The sequence below is a fragment of the Mesoplodon mirus genome (assembly GCF_964341445.2).
Source record: "Mesoplodon mirus genome assembly, chromosome: 9".
NCBI lineage: Eukaryota > Metazoa > Chordata > Mammalia > Artiodactyla > Ziphiidae > Mesoplodon > Mesoplodon mirus.
Window position 1 is genome coordinate 56,762,882 of NC_138985.1, and position 26,391 is coordinate 56,789,272.

Genomic DNA, 26,391 nt, shown 5'->3' on the forward strand with positions numbered 1-26,391 from the left:
TGACAAAAAAATAATAATAAAATAAAATAAATAGTGTCCAGGTTTTGAGGTCTCTAGTCTGGATGAAGCATTACGTAATAGAATGTTTCCTTCCTCCCATCTACATCCTGTTATAAAAAGGAGTGATTCCAACATGACGTATTTACAAGACATGGCCCAGTATCTTTTCCTGTAATTCATTAAAAAAAAAATAAAAATCTTTAAAACTGTCCTCCAGAAGTTTCTTACCGGACTAGGGCGGAAGGAATGTCTTCGAAGATTAATCGAGAACTGAGAAAGGCCTGCAGCCTGCTTGAGATTCCCGTGGGGTTGTCTGTTAGTGAAGGGAGGTGAAGGAATTCAAAGTGTCATGCCCTTGACCTAACCAGGGGCGGGAGAGGACGGTTCCCACTGCCGGGAAGGTGTCTCAAGAGGCAGGTTTGCGGTGACAAAGGCCAAGGGCCGCGCGGAGGGCGGAGCCGCCGCGGCCTGTGAGCAGGAACCGGGCTCGCCGGCCTCGGGGCGGAGCGCGGCCCGCGCGCAAGAGCCGGACCGCGGGCGCCGCCCACAGTGCTCCCGGGCCCGGCCGAGCGAGGCGGCGTGGCTTCCGCGCCATGGGGCGGTTGCTGGCTCTGAGCTTGCTGGGGATAGCGCTGGCGTTCCTGGGCGAGAGGCTCCTGGCGCTCAGGTAGGTGGGGCCCTCTCGGGTCCCCAGGCTCGGGATGGCCGGGGCTGCGCGCGAGCTGGGACCCCGGAGCCGGCGGCCGTGGAGGACGTCTGCATCGCTCTGCCCCTCGGCCGGCGGAGCTCCTCCACCCCAACCCCCAGCCGCCAGCAAAACCCGGCACAGTTTGGGCTGAATCGCGAGACTTCATAGCGAGTTTTTGTCAGCTTTTGCTGCGCACCCAGGTCTTTCTTACCTAAGTTGACAAGCGAGTGCTTTGCGATTTACGCAGGGGCGAACCTAGTGCTTTAACTTGAAAACAAAACTATTACTCATGCACTGAAACTTTAATTATAAAGATTTATTTCAGGTCATTGGTGCTGCTTCCCTTTGTTGCCCAAACCAGCCTCCGTCTTTAATAAGGTTGTTCTCCATCTCTCCCCTGCAGAGTTTGAGAAACTCTTCCTCTGCTCTCTAATCTTGGCACGGTTGATCAAAGGTACTTAAGATAGTCAGCTATTGTTCTTACATCACTTCCTTATTTATCTCTTCGTCTGGGAACACCGAAGCCAGAATGCCAAACAGGACACGCCTAGTCCATCTCATGTTTTAGTTATAAGGAAAAAACGTGGGTGATCAGACGTCATTGTCTCTAAATTATCAACTCAAATTACGTTAAGCCTCACGTGAAAGAATTCTAGAAGTGTTGAGCACCTTCTCTGTACGCTGTGCACTCTTAGCCTCCTGTAATAGAGTAAGGCACCGTCCTTACCTTTAAAGAGTTTACCCTATTAAAGGGAAGGAGAGAAATAAAACAAATAGATAAATTAGGATGTTCAGGACAGGTACAAATCAACCCCTGCTGGCTTAAGGAGAAGTTACAACTCCTGAAGGTGGAGTTCAGGAGGAAGAGACATCTGACACTAGCCTTGAGGGATGGGTGAACCACAAGTGGGGATGAAGGAGGCAGTCCCAGATGGAGAGTGCAGCGTGAAGAAAGGGAATGGCGGGGGAAGTTTAGATTTGGGCAGAGCATAAAGTTAAGGGATGAGAACAGTAGGAGTAGGGTTTTGAGATGGTTAAACCTACGTTGAAATATTGGGGCCTGCCTAGATAGGCCAAGGGGAACTAGCAATGTTTGTTGTATGTGTTTTATTTTTTTTAAACAGGAACCTCTTTAAACCATCTAAAGCATAACCAGGTGGGCTGTGTAGAGATGACCTGGGAGGCTGGACTGGAGTAGAGCAGGGGTTCTCAGTCCTGGCTGAGCCTTAGGATCTCCTGGAGGCCTGCTGTCTGGGCTGCACCCCCAGCAGTTCCGATTCTGTTGCTCTGGGTGGGGCCCGGGCATGAGTATTTTTTATTTTAAAAAATTCTCCTGACAATTCTAACATGCAGTTGGAGTTGACAAGTACCAGAAGAGAGAGCAAATAGACCTGGGAAAACTAGTTAAAGTCTTGCAGTAGATTCGCCCAAACTCTGGAACCCCAGGGATGAGGGGTAAGGCCAAGGTGATACTACAGTTTCCAGCTCTGCTGTCTTAGCTGCAGCTTCATCTGCTCATAAAGGGATGCCAGGAGGAGGAACAGTGTCTATGCAACAGGAAGCATCAGAGTTGGAGGAGGAACATTTACTGGTAAGAAACGGACAGGTTGAGCTTAATTTTCATGTTATATAAATGACCATCCTGCTCTGCAGAACGTTATTGAGTTGGGTGATTTTGTATGATCTGTCTAGCTCTTGGTTTCAAAGGCAGGACCACTAAAGTTCTCAAGCTCATTAAATTATCCCTAAAGTTCAAACCACCAGTGTTTCCATAAGTTGAAGTTTTCTCAATTAGCAGTCAATTTTTTCTTCTTACTAATCTTAAGGTTTTAAATTTAAGTCCCTTTAAATGATAAATGTAGATGCGAACCTAAGAAAAAGTAAATAAAGCTTATTTAATTTACATAGAACGCACCTGATAAATCATTTAAATTTGAATGCATCTTTTCTTTATAAAGACTTGACTATAATAAACTTTACTGAGCAGTGACTTCATAGGGTTGTAACCTCATTGGACAGTTGAAGCCTTATACTGGCTGATGTGAGACTGTTGGGGTGAATGATGATGGGTGGCTAGATCTAGCAAATAAAAATGTAGGACACCCGGTTAAATTTGTATGTCAGATAAACAACAAATCATTTTTTAGTATATGCATATCCCATGCAATATTTGGGATATAATTAGACTAAAATAGTATTCATTATTTATCTGAAATTCAAATTTAACTGGGCATCTTGCATTTTATCTGGCAACCCTATGAGTGCAGAATATCAAGTGCCTGCTATTTACAAAGTTTGGTGGAGTGCTTAAATGCATAATATTTCTCCTTTCAGACCCTTAGAGTATTTTGAAAAGCAGCATGTTCCCACCTCCACATAAAGAAAGGCCCTTCAAAAACAGGTTTTTGGTTTGTTTTTTTCTCTCATCTGCTGCCTTCTATTTCATTATTCTATTTTTAGAGATGGCACTTTGGCACTCAGGTTATTTCTCTCCCCCAGGGTGCCCACTTAAATTTCAACTTGGATTTCAGATAAACAGTGAATGATTTTTTAGTATAAGTATGTCCTGCATGGATAAATGGAATCAAGGTTGTCTCTTTCCTTCTGAACTATAACTGGCTAAGGTTCCCAGGGGAGGATGGCATGTCATACCCAACTTTTCCACTCCTCCCTCGTGCAGCAATAAAGGAAAAAGTAGAAATACAAACATGTCCCCAGGCCAGTGCTCCCTGTTGCAAAGCACACACCCTTGAATGAATCATGAGACTTGAGTATATCAGAGACCTATGCCTGAGCAGGAACTCCAAATACAAGCATCTGAACTTTTTGCTTGTTGCCTGACACCCTTTATGACAGCTCCACCAAGAAGCTATCCAGTCAGCTTTTGAACACTTCTGAAGGGGCAGACTTGTTTTCAACCACCATCCTCCTTATCTATTGTGTGACTACTGTGTGCTGGTCTTTGTGTTGAAAGTATCAGCAGTTCATTATATTAAACTAAAACATACATTTACTGACATTTGGAAAGAAAGCCCTTTTACCTTCCTGCCTTCTTCCAGTCTTCATATATGTCTTCCTTCCTATATTATACATAATATTAACTGAGGCTTGGAGAGGCTGCCTAGTTAGTTCAGAAGCTAATGCCAAACCTGTGCTCTAAGCCAGGTCTTCTGATTCCAAATACAGTTTGTCCCAGCTCCACCACGGCCTCCTCTCTTCTCTGCCATTGGAGCAAACTTTCCCCAGCTTTACAAGCCTAAGCACAAATTCTTAATTAAGTAAGAGCATTACAGGGGACCAAGTGGTGAATTCCAAGGGGTTTTACAAGTCTGTTTGTGAAAGATAAAGCCCCAGTTTGTCTGAATTTAAGTCTGTACGTAAAAGATAAAGCCCCATCAGTGGTTTGTAAATTTAAAGGCAGTGAGATATGGAACAAACCTGGTAGTAACACTGTGTTCCCAGTTTGCTCAAAGCATACTGGCACACCAAACTGGTGCATCCTTACTGTTACCACACGATGAGGCAAGATAATCAGTAACTGCCCGTGACCCATTCCACTTTGGATGGGTAATGCCTTTTCCTGAGTGAAGGAAATAGAGATTCATTTCATGGTAATGACTGTTGGTTAAGGGTTCATGCTTTGTAGCCAGGTTGCCTGAATTCTCCACTATTTACATGAGACCTTGGCTTTTATTTCACCTTTCTGTGCCTCAGTGTCCTAATCTGTAGGATGGGGATAATAGTACTATATGCTCCATATAGGGGCTGTAAAAAATAAATGAGTTCATTCTTTTAAAGTGCTAGAACAATGTCAGACATGTAGTAAATGCTCAATAAAGTTACCTATGATGACAATGACGTTGGAGCAGGGGTTCTTAGATTCTTTTGTGCCATAGATCCCTTTGGTAGTCTGGTGAAGCCTTGACTCCTTCTCAGCAAGCATCATGTTTCTAAATGCACAAAATAAAATACATAGGATTACAAACCAAACTGAAATACTATCTAAGTTAATACTAATTTAAATACTTAAACTCTATTGCCAAACTATTTAAAAGATCTAATGTAGGATATAATAACATGGCCTTCTTTATTAAAGCCTTAAGTAGATTTAGAAGTAGTTGAATACCTAACAGTAGATACTGTGAAGCAGAGATGAGTATAAATGGTATTTTGAGATATCTACAACAACTAAAATGTGATGAAACTGTCTGTAATTTCTGTTAGTGACAGGTACTGCTAGTAGAAAGCTCAGTGGTTTGTTGCCTACACTCATCATCAAAAGAAATATTCAGTTTCAGTCAGAGGTTTAACTAAAGATGTGTATTTTTCCCCCCATCAGAATTCAGAAACCCCTGAATTTTACCCATGGACTCTGTGAGGGTCACTGGACCCCAGATTAAGAATCATGATGTACATGTTTCTGATGGGGGTCATTGGAGGAATGATTTCTGGCTCAGTTGAAGGAAGGCAGTATGCATTCTTTCCTGTATTATACCTATCATATACTCGTAACTAAAAGGAAAATAACCAAATTCTAATGAAAAGGAAAAGGAAAGTGAGAAAAACAAAAGGAACCTAGAACAAAGAAAGCAAATAGCTTTCATCTAGAGTGTCCATTTTAATAGACTAGTAGTGGTGGCCTGGAACATTGTGTCTAAGCTGGCTCTGAGTTAAAGAGAAAGAGTGCTGTAATTGATTAGCAATGTCTGCATGACAACAGAGTGGCAACTGCCACACCATCTCTGATTTAGTACGTTCATAAGCATGCTGTGGACATAAAGTGTTAGGGAGCAAATAGGCTGCTGCAAAAATATGACTTATTTGTGTTTGTACCACTTATTTATTTATCTGTTTTTGGCATTAATATATATAGGCTTATTGATCTGCTAGTCCAAAGAGTTTGTATAGCTTTCTCTTGTATATTCTCCAAACTTCTTAAATCTGTTATCATTTAGGAGTGCTTTCAGCTGCAAGTAGCATACATCAAATTAATGGTAGCTTATACATATTGAAGCTTGCTTCTCTCACATGATACAAACTCTGTGAGTCATTCATCCTAGAGCTTGTCCATTGAGTCAGTGATCACATCAAGGAACTAGGTTCTGATATTTTTGTTCTTTGATCCTCCACTGTTGGCTTTGTGTCCTCATACTTGTGTTAAGGATGCTGAATGATTGCTGTAGTCCCAAGTACCATATATATGGTCAAATCACGAAGAAGGAAGGAGTGTTGCCAGTTAGCTCTCTTCCTATGTCTGCCTTTTCTACCAGTAATAAATTTATCTTTCCCAAAAGGCTGGGTCATATGATTACCCCTAAAGTACAAAGGGGGCTGGAAGCAAATATTTGGCTTGCCTGCTTCTGCAGTGGAAAAGAGCAAGGAAGAAAGGGGTGTGAATGGCTTTAGGTTTGTTAGCTAATAGTGGCTGCCACTCTGGAGTACAGAAGTCCACTAATGAGTAGGGAACTGATAGTTCTGCCAGGCAAAAAGCCTAGCAGTTTTCTACTGAAAGTCTTTGAAAGTCTTGATGGGCCACAAAGGATGGAAGCAAAATCCTCTCTCTTTAATCATAAAGGAAACACAAGAAAAAATGACTTGATTAACTAGTAACAGTCCTTGTGTTACTCTTCAGTTTTAATAGCGGGCAGTCTGCATATCTAGATATGATATTGTACAACTAAACTAGCTGATGAAGATCACCCTGTCAGCAAAGTGTAATCATTAGTCACTGATGCAAACCTAAGTTGTCTCTGAAAAATAACCCATACCAAAGTGTCCGAACACATATGAATTTTATTTTATCCATAGAATTTTTTGAGAAAGGTAGATGGTAATCAACATTACCCCATCTTTGTTTAGTCAAATGGGCATAAAAGTAAGTTGTATAAAATTGACACCCAAACCAACACATGATACAGAAACTTGATGAAACTTCAGCTGTGACCTACTGACTTAAATTTACATCTGTTTCTGGAATCACACAATGTCAGTAAACCTTGGAGGTCATTTAGTCTCATCCTTATTTTTATACATAAAGAAGACTAAGGCCTGCAGAGATTAATTGACCTGCCGAAGGTCATGCAGTCTTGCTGCTATGACAGAAACGTGGTCTCTTCACCCCTTCCTGAGAAAGATACAACAGCAGATTAGAGCCTCTGGGTGGAACTTCCTGGCTGGGTGCTGAACTTCAGGGAAGTCATTTTCCTTACCTCTAAAATAGGGATAATGGTACCTACTTCTTCGGGTTGTTTTAAGAATTAAATGAATTCATTCAGGTAAATCACATAGAACAGTGGTAGGCTCAATACATGTTGGCCCTTCTTAGTATTGATTTCCTTTTACCACCCATGATTATCAGCAGCACCCTCCTCACTAGTATTACTTCTACTACTTATGTAAGGCTAAGTGTACTTGTTTTCCCCTTTAAATCACTGCTGGGACTCGTAGACTTGAGATTTTTTTGTATTTTTTTTTACTGCTTTATTTAAATTTTTATATGTTATTTTCTTTATTTTTTCTATCAATATATTATATATATATATATATTTTTTTTTTTTTTTTTTTTTTTTTTTTTTTTGCGGTACGCGGGCTTCTCACTGCTGTGGCCTCTCCCGTTGTGAAGCACAGGCTCCGGCCGCGCAGGCTCAGCGGCCATGGCTCACGGGCCCAGCTGCTCCGTGGCATGTGGGATCCTCCCAGACTGGGACACGAACCCGTGTTCCCTGCATCGGCAGGCGGACTCTCAACCACTGCGCCACCAGGGAAGCCCTATATCTTTATTTCATTCATTTATTTTTATTTTATTGCTTTATTGCTATGTTGTTTCAAGAAGTTTAACAGTATTTGAGTTATATGATTCCAAATACATACTGATTAACAGTTTAATTGGAAACTTTCATATATATATGGATATATATATATGAATTGCCAAAATATATAGTTGCCACCACCTGTTGGTAATTCTGGGTTGTCCAGGCCTCGGCTTCTTCCATCTCGCCAAGAAACCAGTAGCCTTCCCCATATTCGGTGTCTAGAAGTCCGAAGCTGGCAAGGATATGAATAGGAGAGAGACAACTGGCAAATTGTCATGTTGTCTCTTAAACGTGTGGTACGTGTGAATCACTTTGAAACATGTAAACTACTCTGCAGGCACGCTTGTCATTCTTTGTGGATGTGGAGAACAGAAAGAGAAGGTGAGACAGTGAGAGCAGGGAAAGCCTTCAAACAATAGAGCCCAGATGTGTTTGCCCACCCTGCTTGGTGGCCCTGTACTCCAGGGTGGGAAGGAGGAGGGAAGATGCTTTATTAGAACTCAACATTTTCTCATTATGTCTTCACTTCCGTTTTTATGAAATTACAACAGCAAGTAGTTTGGCTAGAGTAGTTGGTGCTCTCCAACCTTCTCACCCCAATAAACAGTCACGGGGATGGGACTTTCTCCACTTGTTTCTTAATATCTATTTATGAGGTGTCTTCTGTGAGCCAGGCTCTGAACAATGCCATTTTCTCTTGGCCTGCTTTCAGTCACTGTGTCATTTTGCAGAGTCTGGGCATTTTATAGCCCCTCTGGGTCCTCAGAAGGAAGACAGGGCTTCTGGTTCTACATCTGAAGCTCTTCCCACAACACAAGAGCTGTGAGAAATGGGACCTGGTGCCGTGTATACATTTGCATAGGAACTTGCATTCCAAGTTGTATTTGTTGAATTATTGGCTTCCTTTTATGACCCATGTTCACATATAGAACTTTGTGATATGCATTTTTATTTTAACTTCATTTCTGGTGCTATTTTATGTTCCTACCCTTGTTTTCTGTCTTCTCTTTTATCTGCTTTAGATTTATGCTGTGTTTTATGTATTGCTGTAAGCCTCTTTAAACCCTTTCTGCTACAAAGCAGGGAATATGTAAACAGATAGATTTTTTTTTTAACAGGAATCGACTTAAAGCCTCCCGAGAAGTAGAATCTGTAGACCTTCCAAACTGCCACCTGATTAAAGGAATCGGTATGTCTGAGAAAATGCTTGTTACACAGCTTACATTCCTTGGCCCACAACACTAGAAAACTCATTAACAGTATTTTGGCACATAATTACTGTTTATCAGAGGAAAAGTCACATTAGATCAGCAAAAACCTTTTCAGTCAATCTCTTTTGATCTCATACACCCTGTATTTCTTCTCTCTTACTCTCACTGTGATTTATTAATTATTTGTACAATCCTATGTTTGTTTTAGACTTCTTGCTTGCTTAGTGACTTTGCTGAACTCGTTTTGTCGTCTGTATTCTGTATTTTGTCGTCTGTATTCTGTATTTTGTCAAATCTGTATTTTTGTCAAGTCTGGATTACGTGTGGCCACTGAATTCTGTGTACCATTAGCCCAGGAGTCAGCTGGTGAAGTTAAGTCAGAAGGAAGAGAAGTTATAAAATAGAAAATAAAAATCCCCCAACAGGGCTTCCCTGGTGGCGCAGTGGTTGAGAGTCCGCCTGCCGATGCAGGGGACACGGGTTCGTGCCCCGGTCCGGGAAGATCCCACATGCTGCAGAGTGGCTGGGCCCGTGAGCCATGGCCGCTGAGCCTGCGCATCTGGAGCCTGTGCTCCGCAATGGGAGAGGCCATAACAGTGAGAGGCCCGCATACCACACACACACAAAAAATCTCCACCCCCCACAAATATTACTGAGCCATGAAAAAGAATGAAATAATGCCATTTACAGCAACATGGACTTAGAGATTATCATACTAAGTGAAGTAAGCCAGACAGAGAAAGACAAATATCATATGATATCGCTTATATGTGGAATCTAAAAAAAGTATACAAGTGAACTTATGTACAAAACAAAACAAACTTATGGTTACCAAAGGGGAAAGGGGGGGAGGGATAAATTAGGAGTTTGGGATTAACACATACACACTAGTATATATAAAATAGATAGGGACTTCCCTGGTGGTGCAGTAGTTAAGAATACACCTGCCAATGGAGGGGACACGGGTTAGAGCCCTGGTCCAGGAAGATCCCACATGCCGCGGAACAACTAAGCCCATGCGTCACAACAATTGAGCCTGCGAGCCACACTACTGAAGCCCACACATCTAGAGCCCGTGCTCCACAATAAGAGAAGCCACGACAATGAGAAGCCTGCACACCGCAATGAAGAGTAGCCTTGGCTTGCCACATCTAGAGAAAGCCCGTGCGCAGCAATGAAGACCCAATACAGCCAAAAATAAATTAATTACTTAAATTAAAAAAAAACAACAACAACAAGGTCCTACTGTATAGCACAGGGAACTATAGTCAATATTTTGTAATAACTTATAATGGAAAAGAATCTGGAAAAGAACATATATATAACCAAATCACTATGCTGTACACCTGAAACTAACACAACATTGTAAATCAACTATACTTCAATAAAATATAAATAAATAAATAAATAAAAATCTCTACCTCCCTCAAAAATAACCTCAGAGATAGAGTCTCTGTTTTATCCTTTCTGGTATTTCCAGTGCAAATGCAAACAAATATATGCATATACATTTATATCTACTGTTTTCACAAATGGCATCTTAGTATAAGATTATATTCTGTAACTTGCTTTATTCTGAACACAGTGTGAACAGATTTCCACATCAGCACATGTAGATCTACCTCATTCTTTTTAATATTTGCATGTACCATGATTATTTACCCAGTTCCTTAATGCACATTTGAGTGGTTATAGTTTTTTGCAATTACAAGCAAGTCAGTGAACTTCATTGTACATATAGCTCTTGCATTTGTTTATCTGAAGGATAAATCTTTAATAGCAGGATTATTGTTCAGTTAGCACATATGTTTAAAGTTTTGATAGTCTTTGCTAAATTGCTCTCGCGTTGGCAACACTAATAAACTCAGTACCCCATGTTTATAACCACATTCACTCCAGACAGGATTCATAATGCTCTTTTATCAAAAACAAAGTAGTGAGCCTTTTCTGGATCACACAAAGAAGGCTTCCATTTCATGGAAACTATTTGTTTTCAGAGAAGCCTTTTCTACTTCAGAGCTTCTTTCTGCTCACTGCTCCTCCTGTACACATCTGTTTCCTCTGTGCTCTTGTCCCCTTTTCCCATTGCTACTTTTGTACTTTTTCCCAGTCCTATCTCCCTTCACAAGACTCCTGGACTTCTCTCTCCTGGGGTTTCCCCTCTTTGTTTATTGCCCAAACACTTAGCAGGAGGATACAAACTCAGTGTCAAATACCAGATTGTCCAGATTGAAAAGGTCTGTGCTGGATAATGCAGACTGTCCTAGAATTAAGGTTGTCTGGAGTCCCAAAAAACCCAGCAACTGCATCCTGCCTTCTGGCCGCAATCACGAAGAGTCCCCTTGGAACCGGTCACTAAGCAAAAGCCAGATGGCGTCTGGGAGGGACGTTGTACAGGTTGGGAGGCTGAGTCAGTGATCTCGGAGGTTACTTTTGCTACTGAGTTAATAAATGTCAAATTATTAAACAGCCCTTGGCCCTGTGAAGCCCACCTTCTGCGAATTCAAGTCTCAGAGTAGACAATAGGGCACAGCCAGACACATTACTGTACAAACTGCCAAGTGTATTGCTGCTACAACTCACTGGAATGGAGGGCTCCTCAGAGAAAAACAAGTCCAACAACATTTGTATTCTGAACAGGCATCTGTCTGTGTTTGTGACCTTTATGTTGTGATGTGTGTGAGCTGCTGTCTGGAATTGGGAAGAATGAGGAAATATGTCACCTCTGGCCCCTCTTGTGAAGTGTTTAATGCCTCTGAGGCACTTCAAGAGGCAACAGAGCGAAGACGATGAGTGATTAGAAGCACATTTAGGATACTTTTTTTTTTTTTTTTTTTTTTTTTTTTTTGCGGTACGAGGGCCTCTCACTGTTGTGGCCCCTCCTGTTGTGGAGCACAGGCTCCGGACGCACAGGCTCAGAGGCCATGGCTCAGGGGCCCAGCCTCTCCGCGGCACGTGGGATCCTCCCGGACAGGGGCACGAACCCATGTCCCCCGCATTGGCAGGCGGACCCTCAACCACTGCGCCACCAGGGAAGCCCCTGGGATACATTTTTAGATCTAATTAGAACTGTGCTTTTTCTCTCCCCCTTCTTTGCTTTTGCTCTGTGGTTAGCATACACTATATGAACATTCGTTGAATGCTATGTCAGTGATGCATAATGGTTAATAATAGCTTGTGGTTATACGTTTTTAACAACAGTTGCTTATTCAGTGGCCTTTGACTACAAAGGAATAACAGGGCCTACTTTCCCATAGGCAAAAGCAATGTCTCTTGGTAGGCAGCAGGAGTAGAGGGGTTCTCTTTTTTAGTTTCCACTTTGGAAACAGTAGCAGCCATGCAGTTGAGGCCAACTAATCCCTCCAAGAGGTAAGGGGACAGGTATATCCCCTGTCCCCCCAGTCCCCATCAAGACAAACACACACACACATAAAATAAGGCTACATTCACCATGACTAGAAATGAACTCTTTGCAATTCTTAGGTGCTTTATACATATCATATCATCTCATGTCTTTCTGTTTTAATAAGTAATAATCACTACCACATATCATATAGGATGTGTGCCTTCAGGGGGTCAGAAAGTAAGCTCACTATTTATTCTATTGTATTCCTTTCCAATGTATCTAACAGACAGAAACTAACATTTGGTATAATATCGACATCTAAATAATAAAAATTATAATTAAAGAGCTATTTAACTCTATTTGAGGCTTAAAAGTTTAAAACATTTTAAAATGTCTTTGAAAATGCTGGCATTCAGAGTCCTGGACTAAAACAAAATTTTGAATGGATTATTTCTCGAGTTAATAAATGATTTTATACACTTGGCAGTCAAGATCTTTATAATAACTGCTGCTTGAGAGATTTTTTTTAAAAAAAGCATTAAAGTTTGTAGCCCTTGTCGTCAAGTACTTCACAATCTACCTATGAAAAGGAAAACAGAAAAACCCACTATGTGAGATATAGACATATTTTTTCTTTTTATAGCAGATAAGGACCTAAGGCTCAGAGAGGTTAAATAACTTTTGCAATTTTTTTCCCAATATAGTATTTTCTCCCAGAGTGATTAATACACACATCTGATTAATGAACCAAAAACATGGAAAATAATAGGCTACATTACATTTTGGATACTCTGTTGGGTATGGCAATGGCTGATTTGCTGTTATAGTTACAATAAGTAACTTAGAGAAGAGAGAAATTGATTTTCTTTTATGTGACAGTCCAAAGATAAGCAAATGACCTCGGGTGATTAGATGACTCTGCTCCGTGTGGTCATTCTGGGACAAAGGCTGATGAAGCAGCACAGCTATCTTCAACATATTGCTTCCATCTTGGTATAAGACTAGAACTCCAATTGTTGCCATTTCCCAGCAGGAAGGGGTAGAAAGAAAATTTACATGGATATTTTTACTTTATTTTACCCAGTAGTTGCAAGTAGTTTACCTTGTACTCTCATGTCCCATTAACCTGAACTCAGATAAATGGCCACCTCTATCAGCAAGAAGGGGTAGAAAATGTCTGTAGCTATCTTGCCGTGTACCTGTAGCTGAAAAGAAAGAAGGGGAGTATGGATACTGGGGAGCAGTTGGCCATCTCTGACACAGATAGATAATTGCTAAAGGAATAAGAAGGGATCAAAATCAGATATGCTAAGTTAGAAGACTTTCCACAGAAAGAGTGTTTGAAAGAAAAGTACAGGATATGAATTGATGAAGATCTTGGTGAAAGGCATGGAAGCAAACATTTTGGGGGAAAAGCCAACATATGTAATTGACCACAGTTGGATTTACAAAGTAAAGTGTCTTCAGAGAGGAACCAGGGGATGGTTCTGAGAGAGAAATTTCATTAAATGCTAGGTTGTATTTTTTCTATGCACTTTTAAGTCAGAACAAAAGACTTGAATCCCAGCTTCCCAGTTTGTGACCTTGAACAATTTACTTACCCTTTCAACGGCTCCATATTCTCTAGTCTAAAATTAGAGATAATAATATTGCTTCTTAGAGTTACGAAAATTATATGAATTAACATATGTAAAGTACGTATAAGGAGCCTGGTACTTGATAAACACTTAATATATGTTAGTAGTTATTACTGTTACTACTCACACTACTACTATTTCTATTATTGAATTAGAGGAGAAAAAATTAGGTGTTATGAGATGATAAAAGCCTACTGTCATAATGGCTATAGAAATAAAGATCGGGGAGAAGATCTGGAAAATATGCTAAAGAAAGCTACAGATATGACTTTTTTTCCTTGGAATTAGGCAACGGGATTAAACAGAAAGAAGCAGCAATGTGGTTGACATGAATATGTCTTTTAAAAAACATTGTTCTTTTCTTGTTTATTAAAAGAATATGATTATTTGTAGAAATTTTTAAAACAAAGAAATCACTCATAATCCCACCACCCAAAAAACATTGTTAGTTTTTTTCTACATATCTTTTCTTTGTCTATGTGTGTAAGCATGTGCACGTTGAAGTTAAATTGTCTTAAATGATTTTTCAGGAACAACAAATTTTAATTAACTGAGCTCCTACTCAGTGGATCTAGAAAGCAGAACTTGGACTAGAATTCTGTGTGCAGGTGTGTGTGTGTGTTCGTGTGTTTGTGTATGTATACACGGTGAAGTGTTCCTTGGTCCTTGCTCTTTATCAGTTGAGAAACACCATGGCACTAGAATCTAGAGGTTTTTAACTTTTGGGAGGTATTACAGACCCTTTTTTTTAATCTGCTGAAAGCCAAGAACCTTTTTCACAGAAAATGTCTTATCTGTACATACACAAGACATTTTGCATTGCATAGAATTTCAGAGGGTTCATAAACTCTTTGAAATCCATATGTGGTTACTTAGGGGTCCACAGACCGCAGGTTAAGAACTCAAGCATACAATACTTAAACTTATATCTCTCTTCTTTCTGAGAAGCAAGCATATGGGTCATCTTTATGAAGTGAAGTTTTGGGCTTTTTTTTTTTTTTTTTGCTTTTCTCCACTATGATGGAGCCAGCAACACTGGAGGTGGCCAGCCAAATGCAAACTGAGTAATCAAAATCCATATAGCTGGATAGATGCTGTTTGTTTTTGACAACCTAGAAATAATCGTGGAGAAATCCTTTGGAGAGGGCTTAAAGTGGAAGGTTGGATTTTGTGGACTCAAAGAATGTGTCATGATTTGGCTTAATCTAAGCCATTTTTATTCCTCTTTTCTTGTGTTTGGGTCTATTCTGTGTCTGTGGAATTTACACAGCGAGACCACTGGCAAGGTCTTATGTCTAATTATTTGCTGTGCTGTGTGGAGTGTACTGCAGACAATCGATAAACAATCAATAGTAATTGTAGCCTGTTTCAGAGACACTGTTAGAAGTTTCACCTGGCTTAGGTGCATGGTATTTTTCATTAATCTTCTTTTGCTAGTTTTTTTCCTGTAATTTAAAGCCTAAATTTAAAGATTAAACAGAAAGCTTTCTTTGCTTATGAGAACAAGCAGGCACTGTTTTTTAAAGAGGGACTATATAATCCCAGGTGTTTTATCTCTGTTAATGAGAGAAATGTCTGTGTTTGCTTCCGATTGAGTGAGCCGAGAAAGGGACAAGAATATTTGCATGGTTAAATGAAGATGAGCCCTTCATTCTGAAAGTAATATTCCCCTGATGTCAATTACTTTGGTACAGACATCTGGATGTTTATCATAAGAGTGTACAGATGTCAACTTTTTCGGTATTATAGCTGGAAATGTGGTGATTACTTGACTTTGATTTGAGTAGACATAAAATCTCTAACATTTAAAGTCAGAAGTTCACTGCAGGAAAGGATTTAGACTGACGTTTATTAAAGAGACTGGTTCCTTGGAAGAAAAAATCGGAACCATTCCGAAAAATACAGATACTGATAAAGTAAACAAAGCTCTACCTAACAAGTCACAGAATTCGAACATGACATTTATCTATTTCTTGAACTTAACAGAAGCCGGCTCTGAAGATATTGACATACTTCCCAATGGTCTGGCTTTCTTTAGTGTGGTGAGTATCTTCCTTCCCCCCCACCCCCCAGTCTCAGTGGAGGAGGTACAAGGGAGTTTGATGAGGCCTTCAGAGCAGTAACTTGTTTTTAAAATTCCTGACTTTCAAAAAAAAAAAAGGTCAAACAGGATCTTGGAAATTTTCTGAAAAAAAAAAGACAGGTCAAACAGGACCTTGGAAATTTTCCTCCAGCTTCTCTGAATGTAGGGATGAAAAAGTCTTTGCCAATTGATTTATTACTCTTTATGTTCCCACTGCCTTGCACTAAAATATTCCAATGCAATCTGTGTTCTAAAAGTTTGTTATTAAAAAGGGTATTTTGGGTATTATTATGGATATTTGATACTACATTATGCTATTTTAAATACAGCGTCTACCTTTCCATTAGATATTCAATTTGAAACTAGTATTCTTGCTGTTATTATTTATTTTCAAACAATATACCAACTTTTCTAGACAAAGGCCAGTGCTTTTGCTTTCTTTCTTTTTCCCCAAATAGCCTAACGTAAGTGGAATGTCATTGACTGAGCTTATTTATACCCTTCAATTTTGCCTTAATTTTTATAAGCTGAAAAATAACAATCTTTTCAGGCATACATTACAAAGACTTTAAAATTGATTGGCCTGAGTGATGCTAGGCTACACCAATATGCATTCTAATTAGAAAATTGTATATGTGGGCCAAGGAGGAAGTTCTGACCACCTCTCTCTCCTCCCTGGCGTGGGCCAAGGTGAGGGACCTTGGCATCTTCATGGATTCAGTTTTTCTTGAGAAAGAAGTATCCAACTTTGAAGGCAGCCTGTAGTTATTCTGTTCCCTCTCAGCAGCCATTACTTTCAGGCACTGAGACTCAGGAAAGATGTGAAAAACTTGGAGATGCTTCAGAAGAGAGTCACAACACTAATAAAATAGTTGTCAGACTTAGGAGAAAGGTGAGAGAACTCAGCTGAGATGAGAATGAGGGTTAGAACACTCTTCAGGTTCCTGATGGTTTTTATATGAAAGGCTGTGAGTGGCTGGTTGTTTACCACAGAGGGAGAAAAGAAATACTGTAGACTTTAGCAGAAACATTGATATTTACGTGGGTTGGCCAAAAAGTTTGTTCGGGATTTTCATAGCCTCGTACAGAAACCCCAAACGAACTTTTTGGCCAGCCCAATATTAAATTTTAAAACTATGGCTTTAAAAGTTTTAGTTAATTACCTACGCACAATGAGTAAAATGGCATTTCTAGGAGGACTCTGGGTTTGTGTAGAAGCACATGCTTGCGCGCATATCTTATATTCTTAGGAAAAAACACTGAGACTCCTAGTCAACATTATTCATAACTAAAATGCAAATATCCAGAGTAGAGTAGAAGGCAGTTGCTTTTTTTTTTTTTTTTTTTGCAAAGAAGCTGTTTTCAGAGATTTGCGTAATCCAGAAGTCACCTATTTCAAGATTTTCTCCCCACAGGAATAAATCTGAATTAGGAGGGGTGAGGTCTCCAAGCCCAATAAATCTACAGCCATTTTAGCTGAGAGGCTTAATATAGTCACAGTGACCTTTTAGCCAAGTCAACAGAATTTCTTCTGCATGTTTTTCTCTTATCCTTCCTTGGTTATATGACTTTTCTTTTCTTTTTTTCAAATTTAGAAACAATCTCATTTTACTGATGTTTTTTAATTTACTCAGCATTGTCTCTAATATTTCCCAGAATGCACTCCTTTCTAAATGAATAACTCCTATATCATGGCATTTGTTTATTCTTCCAAGCATTGTAGCCAATTAGCCCATCCTATTCCACAGTTATAGGCTTGAGGGGCATCTCAAAACTAACATCACACTTAATGAGGAATTAGATGACACAGAATAGAAAAAATATTTAAATGACAGTGTGAATGTACTTAACACTACTGAACTGTACACTTAAAAATAGTGAAAATGGTAAATTCTCTGTTATGTATATTTTACCACAGGTGGAAATAAAATAAAATTTGAAAAAGAGAAAAAACAGGTTAAAATGATAGGGAGTATTAAAAGATGGGGAGTATTACAATAACTATGGAGAGTTATTACATCCCTGGTAGAGCTTCCTGAGCATTGAAACCCTATCATTTATGGGACATTAATAAAGAATACAGATTATTAACCACTGAATTGGCACTGCCATGTAGCAATAGCATAATTGCAGTTTATTCTACTTGTTGGGCCTTGAAGTTGTGTAATTTTGATAGATTTTTTTTAATTGGAGAAAATTTCTATTAAATACAATTTGTGCATAAAGTGAGATTTTTTTGGTACTCTTTTAAATTTGCATAAAGTATGACTTGAAAGATTTAAAAGAGAAAAGACCTCGATTATTTTAGTGAGTGCTGAAAAAGCATTAAATAAAATTCAACTCTCATTCCTGATTAAAAGCTCCAAAATAACTAGAAGTAGAAGGAAACCTTCCAGAAACCTACAGCAAATGCCATTCTTAGTGGTGCAACATTAACTGCCTTCTCATTAATGTTTAGAAAAGGAAGAAAATGCCCTAAAATACTGTAACTATCAGTAATCTACTAGAGTTCTTAATAACCCAAGAAAAAGAAATTTGAGGTAGAAAAAAAGACAAAACTGACATTACTTTCAGATAGTGTGATTACCTGTTTTTTAAACAGCCCAAGAGATTCAGCTAACAGACTCTTAGACCTAATAGGAGAGTTGAGTGATATGGTTGTATTCAAAATGAACATATAAAACTCAATGGCTTTCCCATGCACTAGGAGAAAACAAATAGGAAATGTACTACTACTACTACCAGTAATAGTAAGGTTCCATTTGAACAGCAACTTAATTTCTGAAAGTTATACAGAAAAATAAATGAGCAGAAATATTTAAGACTATTTTGGAAAGGTAAAGCAATGTGGTGTGGGATGTGAGGACTTGCCATATATATATATACGTATTGTATCTTATAAATAAAGTTATAGTAATTAAAAAGTGGCATATTATCACAGGATTTAGGCATGAGTCCAAACAGACCAATATGTAAACAGGGATCTGGTACATGATAAAAGCAACATTTGGAATCAGTAGGAAAAGGACAGACTGACTGCACGCCAAGCACTGATCCAGGCCTTGGGGTCTAGCAGTGAACAAATGAGACGAAGTCCCACCTCATGTTACAATGGGGAGAGAATGAATGTGCGTCAGATAGTGGCTTATCCCCGCCCTCAACTCTGTGTTATCTCCCAGTCCACCAACCTTCTGGCTACCCTCTGAAGAGACTAAACCCTTAGTCTTCCGCCTCAACTCAGAAATATCAGTTATTGCTCAGCTTTCAGCCTCCCAGCTTCCAATTATTATTATTTTTATTGTTTCCTCTCTGCTCTCTTTGTGTTTGCAGGTTTATGCCACCACCTTTAGCCAAAGTCTCTATCATTTATTTATAGTTGCCACTTTAGCTTAAGTAAAAATACTTAAGCCTTTATATTTAACTTTTTCCTCTGTTTTAAAAAGGGTCTAAAATGTCCAGGCCTCCACAGTTTTGCACCAGATAAGCCTGGAGGAATACTAATGATGGATCTAAAAGAAGAAAACCCAAGGGCACTGGAATTAAGAATCAGCCGTGGATTTAATTTGGCTTCATTTAATCCACATGGTATCAGCACTTTCATAGACAGTGGTAAGAGCTGATGAGCTACCAACATTAAAAAAACTTACAGTGGTTTGCAAATGACTGTGGAAAATAGATTTGGATCATATCTGTAGTAAGAGAACAATTAACTCATGAATTACTTCTGTATTCTTCATACAAATAAGTCCATCATTTGCCTCTTCAGCTGGCAGTAAGTTATACTACATTTAGAAATTTCTAATGGTTAACACCTGAAAGAATGTTTAGATTTCATAACCTTTTCAAATATTATCATTACATTGAAAAAGAGCTATATTTGTGAATTCAACTATTAACAGATTATTCATGAATTCTGTATATGGAGTGGGAAACACTCTTTCTTAAAGGTCAGGGGACCAATGATCAGAAATAACACCAGACAGACAGTGATGGGAAAGACGGGAAGAAGAATGATCTGTTAGGTCGTCTAACAGCTTATACATTCAACCTTTCCTTGCTCGTGGTATTTAAATGTCAGTGTCTGCCCAGAGGTCCTATGGTTATGTCTTGTAAATTAACTCTGTTCTTTCAATCCTTTAGATAACACAGTTTATCTCTTTGTTGTAAACCACCCAGAATTCAAGAATACAGTAGAAATTTTTAAATTTGAAGAGGAAGAAAATTCTCTTTTGCATCTAAAAACAATCAAACATGAGCTTCTTCCAAGGTAATTAGTCCTTTTGTTCATTCTCTGATTTATCTGTAGCATTTTCAAATATTCCCTATGATGGTCCTTTCACCTTTTGTAAGAGCTGAAATACACATATATATACACATAAACAAATACATGTATTTATATGTGTATGTGTGTATACATAGTTTCCTTGCAAAGCAGGGAAAGTCGATATCAGTGTTCTGTGTGGGCTCCCTTGAGAAATAACGAAATGCTGGACTACCGGGGATTTGCTCTTCAGGGACATCTTAAGAGTAGAAGACAAACCTCACCATTTTTCCTTCTGTCACCTCCCATTTCAGATGACTCACCATCCAAATAGTAATAACACCTGTCCTGCCAAGGAAGAGTAGTCTGCTTTATATGGAGTTTGTATGCTTAGTATGGGGCTAGCAAGAACTGTTTTCACAAGGTAGCTGTGGGCCAGTGGCCCTGCAGAATTGGAAGTGGGTCACTGCTATTTCAAGAACATAAAGCTGGTTGATAATGTGACTAAAAAAGAATGATGTGCCCCTCCCTGGCTCAGCTGCATCTTTTAAGTTTGAACTTGATGAATATTTTTAATTTCTGTTACTTCCCTATCTAGGACTTAAGTGTGTAACTACCAACCATTCTTCCAAAAATTCACTTCATAATAAACAAGAGCATAAGTACCATCCAGGCAGCCTTTGCGTTAGGGCGCTGTTTCAGAGAGGGGACCCACCTTCCCTGTAGCTCTGTTTTTCCTTTAACAAAGGAGAAAGCCGCTCTTTCAGACATTTTTGCATAGGATAATTGGAATTTAAATTTAATAACACCCTTACCTAACTGGTTTTAAAAATGTAATTGTTCTTAGCATATAAATCTCTCACCTGAAGCATTTCACTATGGCAATTTCATCATTCATCTCATCTCTCCGCAAGTGTTTATTGAGCGCCTGTTCATTCTCGGCAGGTCGGCTTTGTGAGTCAGGTAGAAATTGAACAGTCAACCTTAGTTTGACTAATAACTAAGCAAAGGAACTCAGGAAAATCCAGCAACTGAGAAAATGGAAGCTACATAAATGTTATTGACAGCCCAATCAGCTCACCAGCCAATGAGGCTCCACCGAGCTCTCTCCCTTGGACAGCTGTGTCTTTTCGTATTGTTGTTAAACCCTACATTTCTTGCTGTCAAAAAACACACTCTGTTGGCACCAAGTTCTTTTTCCTTTTATAATAACCTGCCATAATTGCTAAATGGCCTGTCTTCAAATTACCTGGTACCATAAAAAATTGTTCTCCAGCAAATGATATTATAGTAGATTACATATGACTATAGCCATGTGATTTTAGTTGAGCTTTTCCTGGGAAACCTCTCACCAAAAATTTAAAGCACATATGTAAACCTTCTGGAGGCTTAATCTTTAATACTGAGACCAACTGGCTTTTTATTTTCTCTCACATGTTATTTTTCTCTTCCAGTGTAAATGATATCATAGCTGTTGGACCAGCACATTTCTATGCTACCAATGACCACTATTTCTCTGATCCTTTCTTAAAGTATTTGGAAACATATTTGAACTTACACTGGACAAATGTCATTTACTACAGTCCAAATGAAGTTAAAGTGGTAGCGGAAGGATTTGATTCAGCAAATGGGATCAATATTTCACCTGATAAAAAGTATGGTCTCTTATAGAAGTATTTTCATTTCTTCTCAGTCATGGTGCTGGGCCAAATTCTTTACTTTGCTTTTTTTTTTTCAATGTAGAAATAGCTTACTTGATATTTTTGGTCTATGATAAATATACTATATATAATATTTACAAATATTACTATAATATAGAATACATATATTATATGTAATATATTATTAAATAGATGTTTTATATAAAATATATACATATATGTACTATATATTTACATGTAATATATAAATATATATTTATATACAGTATATAAATTTGGTATATATCATTGTAGAATTTAATTTTATAAATGTAAATTTTTATAAAATGGGTTCATATTTATATATTCATATTAAAGTATTAGGTAGGTGTTTTCCTTTTAAATAAATATATCATTGTTTTATTGGCTGCATATTATTCCATTTTCAGGATGCTTGTAAACTAATTTAACCAATTCTCTATAAATGGATATGTAGGGTTTTTTTTTTTCTGTATAAAAACCATTTTTTATTCCTCATTTACCACTGAAACTTATCCAAATATTTTTAAGGAAAAACCCCCCAAGGGAGAATTACATACAGCATACTGGTTAAATCTTCAGATTTTGGAGTCATATAGACCTAGGTTCAGATGCCCACTGGGCACTGGCTAAATGTGGGGCTATGAGCGCCTCCTCTTTGCACATTTGTGCAAGTGTTTCTGTAGAACAAACCCCTCAAAATAGAACTACTCACTTAAAGGGTGCTCCTTTTAAATGTTAACTTTAATAGATACTGCCAAATTGCCCCCCCAAATTTTCTCACTATTTTTATATGTCCAACTGTAACCTATAGGAAGGATATTAAAGTCTTTATTAAGTTTCCCTTTTACTACCTTAGCACACTGAACAATTTAAACTACTACAAATATAACATGAAATAGATCTGGCATTCTGTGACAACTAAATGTCTATTTTCATGACAATTTCTTCTTTCTTGTTGATTACAGAAAAATGAACATAGAATCATTTAATTTAAATTGTCTATTATTGATCCAATCCAACCTCTCCCACCAAATCTCTTTTTCTCCTCAACTCTCATCTTTCAGTTATGAGAGTCAAACCTTCCAGTCACCCAAGCTAAAAATAATAACAATAGGGCATCCAGCTTTAGCTCCATCTCTCTCACCATTCCTATTCAGCCATTGAGCAAGTCACACTGGTTCTATCTGTGCTTCCGTCCCTGACCCGCACCCCCTCTTCCTTCCCATTGACACCTGCTTGGCTCAGGTTCTCATCCTCTCTGGCTGGAGTATTACACTTTCTTCCCACTTGTTTTCAGTCCACTTCCATTTTTTGCACTGTTGCCAACTTTGTCTTTTATATTCCCCTGCCCTTTCAAGATATCCAAAAGAGGGACCTCAGTCTGCTTCATCTTTGAATCCTCATACTGAGTACAGCCAGTCACAAAGCACATGCTTAGTAATTGTTGAACAGAACTGACCATTTGATATCATGCCACTCTGTTATTCCAGAAATTCAGTGGACCCCAGTTGCTTATCAAATCAAGGCAGGCTAATGGGTTGGACTTTCTTTAATAAGCTAGTTCCAACCTCCCTCATCTACTGTTTCCACACTTACTATGCTTTAGACAAGAACTCATTATTTTGCAAAACTGCCTCTCATTCTTGCCCCTGTGCCTTTGTTCACATGTTTTCTTTTGCCTAAAAGATGCTTTGTCCTCATATCCTCAAATCCAGTCTCTCTTTCCATGTCCACTGCAGATGCCCCTTCCTTTGTAAGCCCTTCTGTTTTTTTAGGAGTTAGAGATCTCTTCAGTCTCTAGACCTGAAATATGTCTTACGGTACCAATCATGCTGTATTATTTGTTTAATGTGTCTAAACCATCTGATCACCCCAACACACTACAAACTTTTCAGGAGAAAAGGCTGTGTCTTCTTCATGTTTATATCTGTCACAATACTGAGTTCATGGCTTTACACACTATAATTGCTCAATAGAACAGTTGCCATGGAACAGGCAATTCAATGAGAAAAATTACCGTGAAGTAGTCCATTAATTCACCCTCCTTAGATATAGACAGATTGTTCTGAATAGATACTTATTTCTAACTCTTACATTTCTTGATGTTAATATTTATTAAATATTAATAAGTATTAATATTCTAATAAAATGTGTTCTGTTTTATACCATATGTTTCTACATGTAAATGATCCCTTGAAATATCAAATTATGTTGTAGAATGTAAAAGCTTTTTTTTTGAAACCAAATATTTGTTTTACTGTCCTTTCAGTGGCAAATATCACAGACTTTATATTTTATATGATGTCCTATATTATTTTTCCTTACAAACTTTTTGGAAAATAATTTAACAATTCCGTGATTGTTGTAGTAACACTGAATTGATTTTGAAAGCTTACTTTTTAAATAAAAATTGACCTTTATCAAGCATTCCTTGAGGGCCCATCATTGATTAACTTCTTGGCAGGTTATTAAGACTTATTCGTCATACTGTGTTAATGAAGCTTTATATTAGCCTGGGGCTCTAACCAGTATGTCCTTCCTGCAAAGGTACATCTATGTTGCTGATATATTGGCTCATGAAATTCATGTTTTGGAAAAACACCCTAATATGAATTTAACTCAATTGAAGGTAAAATATTTCTTTCTATATCTAAGATAGACATTAATCTTGAAATTACATAGTTACACTATAACAATTCCTCACTTAGAACAGAATAGCCAGTGTTGCTATTCTGGCTTTTTCACTGCTTCCTCTCTGTAACTGGCCAAGTCTCTTGTTTCCCACAATCACAAGAACTGACTGATTACATGCAGCAGTGTGTTGGGAGGGATATTTGCATCAGATTTAGAGCCCATTCCATGAAGTACTGATGGCACCTGATGAATTCCAATAAGAATTTTCACAATTGAAAAGACTAATAGATGAATTCTGAAATGAAGATTTATGCAAGTTGTCAGTTCTTTCAATAATAAATGAAGGTAGAAATTGGGTTCCACACCATTATTATTTTCTTCCTGCTTGACAACACATATTTTAGATTGATTAAGAATTTCCTATTTTGCTTTGAATGAATTCCTTGAGCTAACTGATCACTGTGCATCTTTTAAGGGGAAAGGAATTCATTTTTTAGAGAGATTGATTATTGCCCCAACTTTCTTAATTTTAGGAAAAATGAAAAGTGACTCTAAACCAGTGTATTAAATTTATTTTAAGCAATATTGGTGTTAAAGGGTGGAAGCAGGAGATGGGTGAACTTTTCCCATATGCATAGGGGCAAGAAAGTTTAGCCCTAAATTATTTAATCAAATTTCTCATGGCATTTAGATATTACATTTTTTCATTTGGAAGGTACTCAAGTTGGATACATTGGTGGATAATTTATCTATTGATCCTTCCTCGGGGGACATCTTGGTAGGCTGTCATCCTAATGGCCAGAAGCTCTTCATTTATGACCCGAACAATCCTCCCTCATCAGAGGTGTTTATATTTTTTAGTTTTTCAACCTTAATTATTCAAGTCCATTTAAACTAATAATACAATAAACTTATGTGGTGGTTGGTTTTGTAATTGCTTTAAGCCAATAATTGGCAGATTTTCACATTGTTCAAATACTTTTAGAAAGGTAATCTTTTGATGTATTAAATTATGGTGGAAACTAGTCAAAAGACCTTTTTATAAAGACATGTGCCCTCCTTGTGTGGTATACTGGCAATTTTTTAAATACCTGGCTTATTGTCAGCTCTCCACATGTCACTACTTTTGTTCGTACTAAAGTAGTGAGAAAGTAGGCACATTAGTGTGGAAGTATTTCTATTAATGCTCAATTACTATAATAACACTCAATCCTGTGTTGGCATGCAATAACTAGATGGTTTAAGAAAGTACTTTCTTTGAAGGTTTAACAAAGTAACTTAAACATTTAAAAAATTGGTAACTGCTATTTTCAACAGCATGTCCTCTTAATCATTGTGTCTTTGTGGAAGATTATTGGTGACTGAGTGACATGGGTGGATGGTGGTTCTATATTAATCCTTTGTATCTCCTGAATAGGTTCTCCGCATCCAGAATATTCTATCTGAGAAGCCTACAGTGACTACAGTTTATGCCAACAACGGGTCTGTTCTCCAGGGAAGTTCTGTGGCCTCGGTGTATGATAGGAAGCTGCTTATAGGCACTTTATACCACAGAGCCCTGTATTGTCAACTCTAAATGGTCCTTTTGCTATGCAGGCATGCTAGCTTCTCTTAACAATTTTTTATGAATTGCTAATTCTGGGGGATTTTAACCAGCAACGTTGACCCAGAAATGTATGACATGTATAGTAAATTTATTTCAGTAACGAAAGCTGCCCTTCAGTTCACATAGCACTTTTAACATAAAAGGCAAGTGAACAGTTTTTTAAATTGCCAAGTAAAGGTGAGAGAAGAAAGCTGCTTTCGGTAAAGTGAATACACTTTGCATAAAATAAGCCTGCTTTCCAACTGCCAGAGCATGAATTCCACTGAAACAGGGTAGATTATATTTCCTTAAAATGTAAGTGACCTCAGCTCCACCAGTGTGACCACTGTGACTCAGAACTACTGATAGGTAACATGTTTTGATGTTTTGTACTTACATCTTTGTTTACTATTAAAGAGTTGGAGTTACATTAAAGACTAACTAAAATCCAA

General features: G+C 38.3%; 1 protein-coding gene across 2 annotated transcripts; it reads left to right on the forward strand.

The window, feature by feature from the left end:
* The first annotated feature begins 532 nt into the window (after window positions 1-532).
* Window positions 533-26,391, forward strand: PON2 (paraoxonase 2). 2 transcript variants are annotated; one of them, XM_082632166.1, is made up of 9 exons: window positions 533-667; window positions 8,619-8,689; window positions 15,681-15,736; window positions 19,221-19,386; window positions 19,954-20,044; window positions 21,493-21,693; window positions 24,268-24,349; window positions 25,070-25,198; window positions 25,772-26,391. In XM_082632166.1, the coding sequence occupies exons 1-9, from the start codon at window positions 594-596 to the stop codon at window positions 25,928-25,930; spliced, it is 1,029 nt and encodes a 342-aa protein (XP_082488292.1). In that variant the 5' UTR covers window positions 533-593; the 3' UTR covers window positions 25,931-26,391. The 2 variants fall into 2 exon arrangements, with proteins under 2 accessions (XP_082488292.1, XP_082488293.1); XM_082632167.1 differs by having other exon boundaries at window positions 534-667; window positions 19,918-20,044.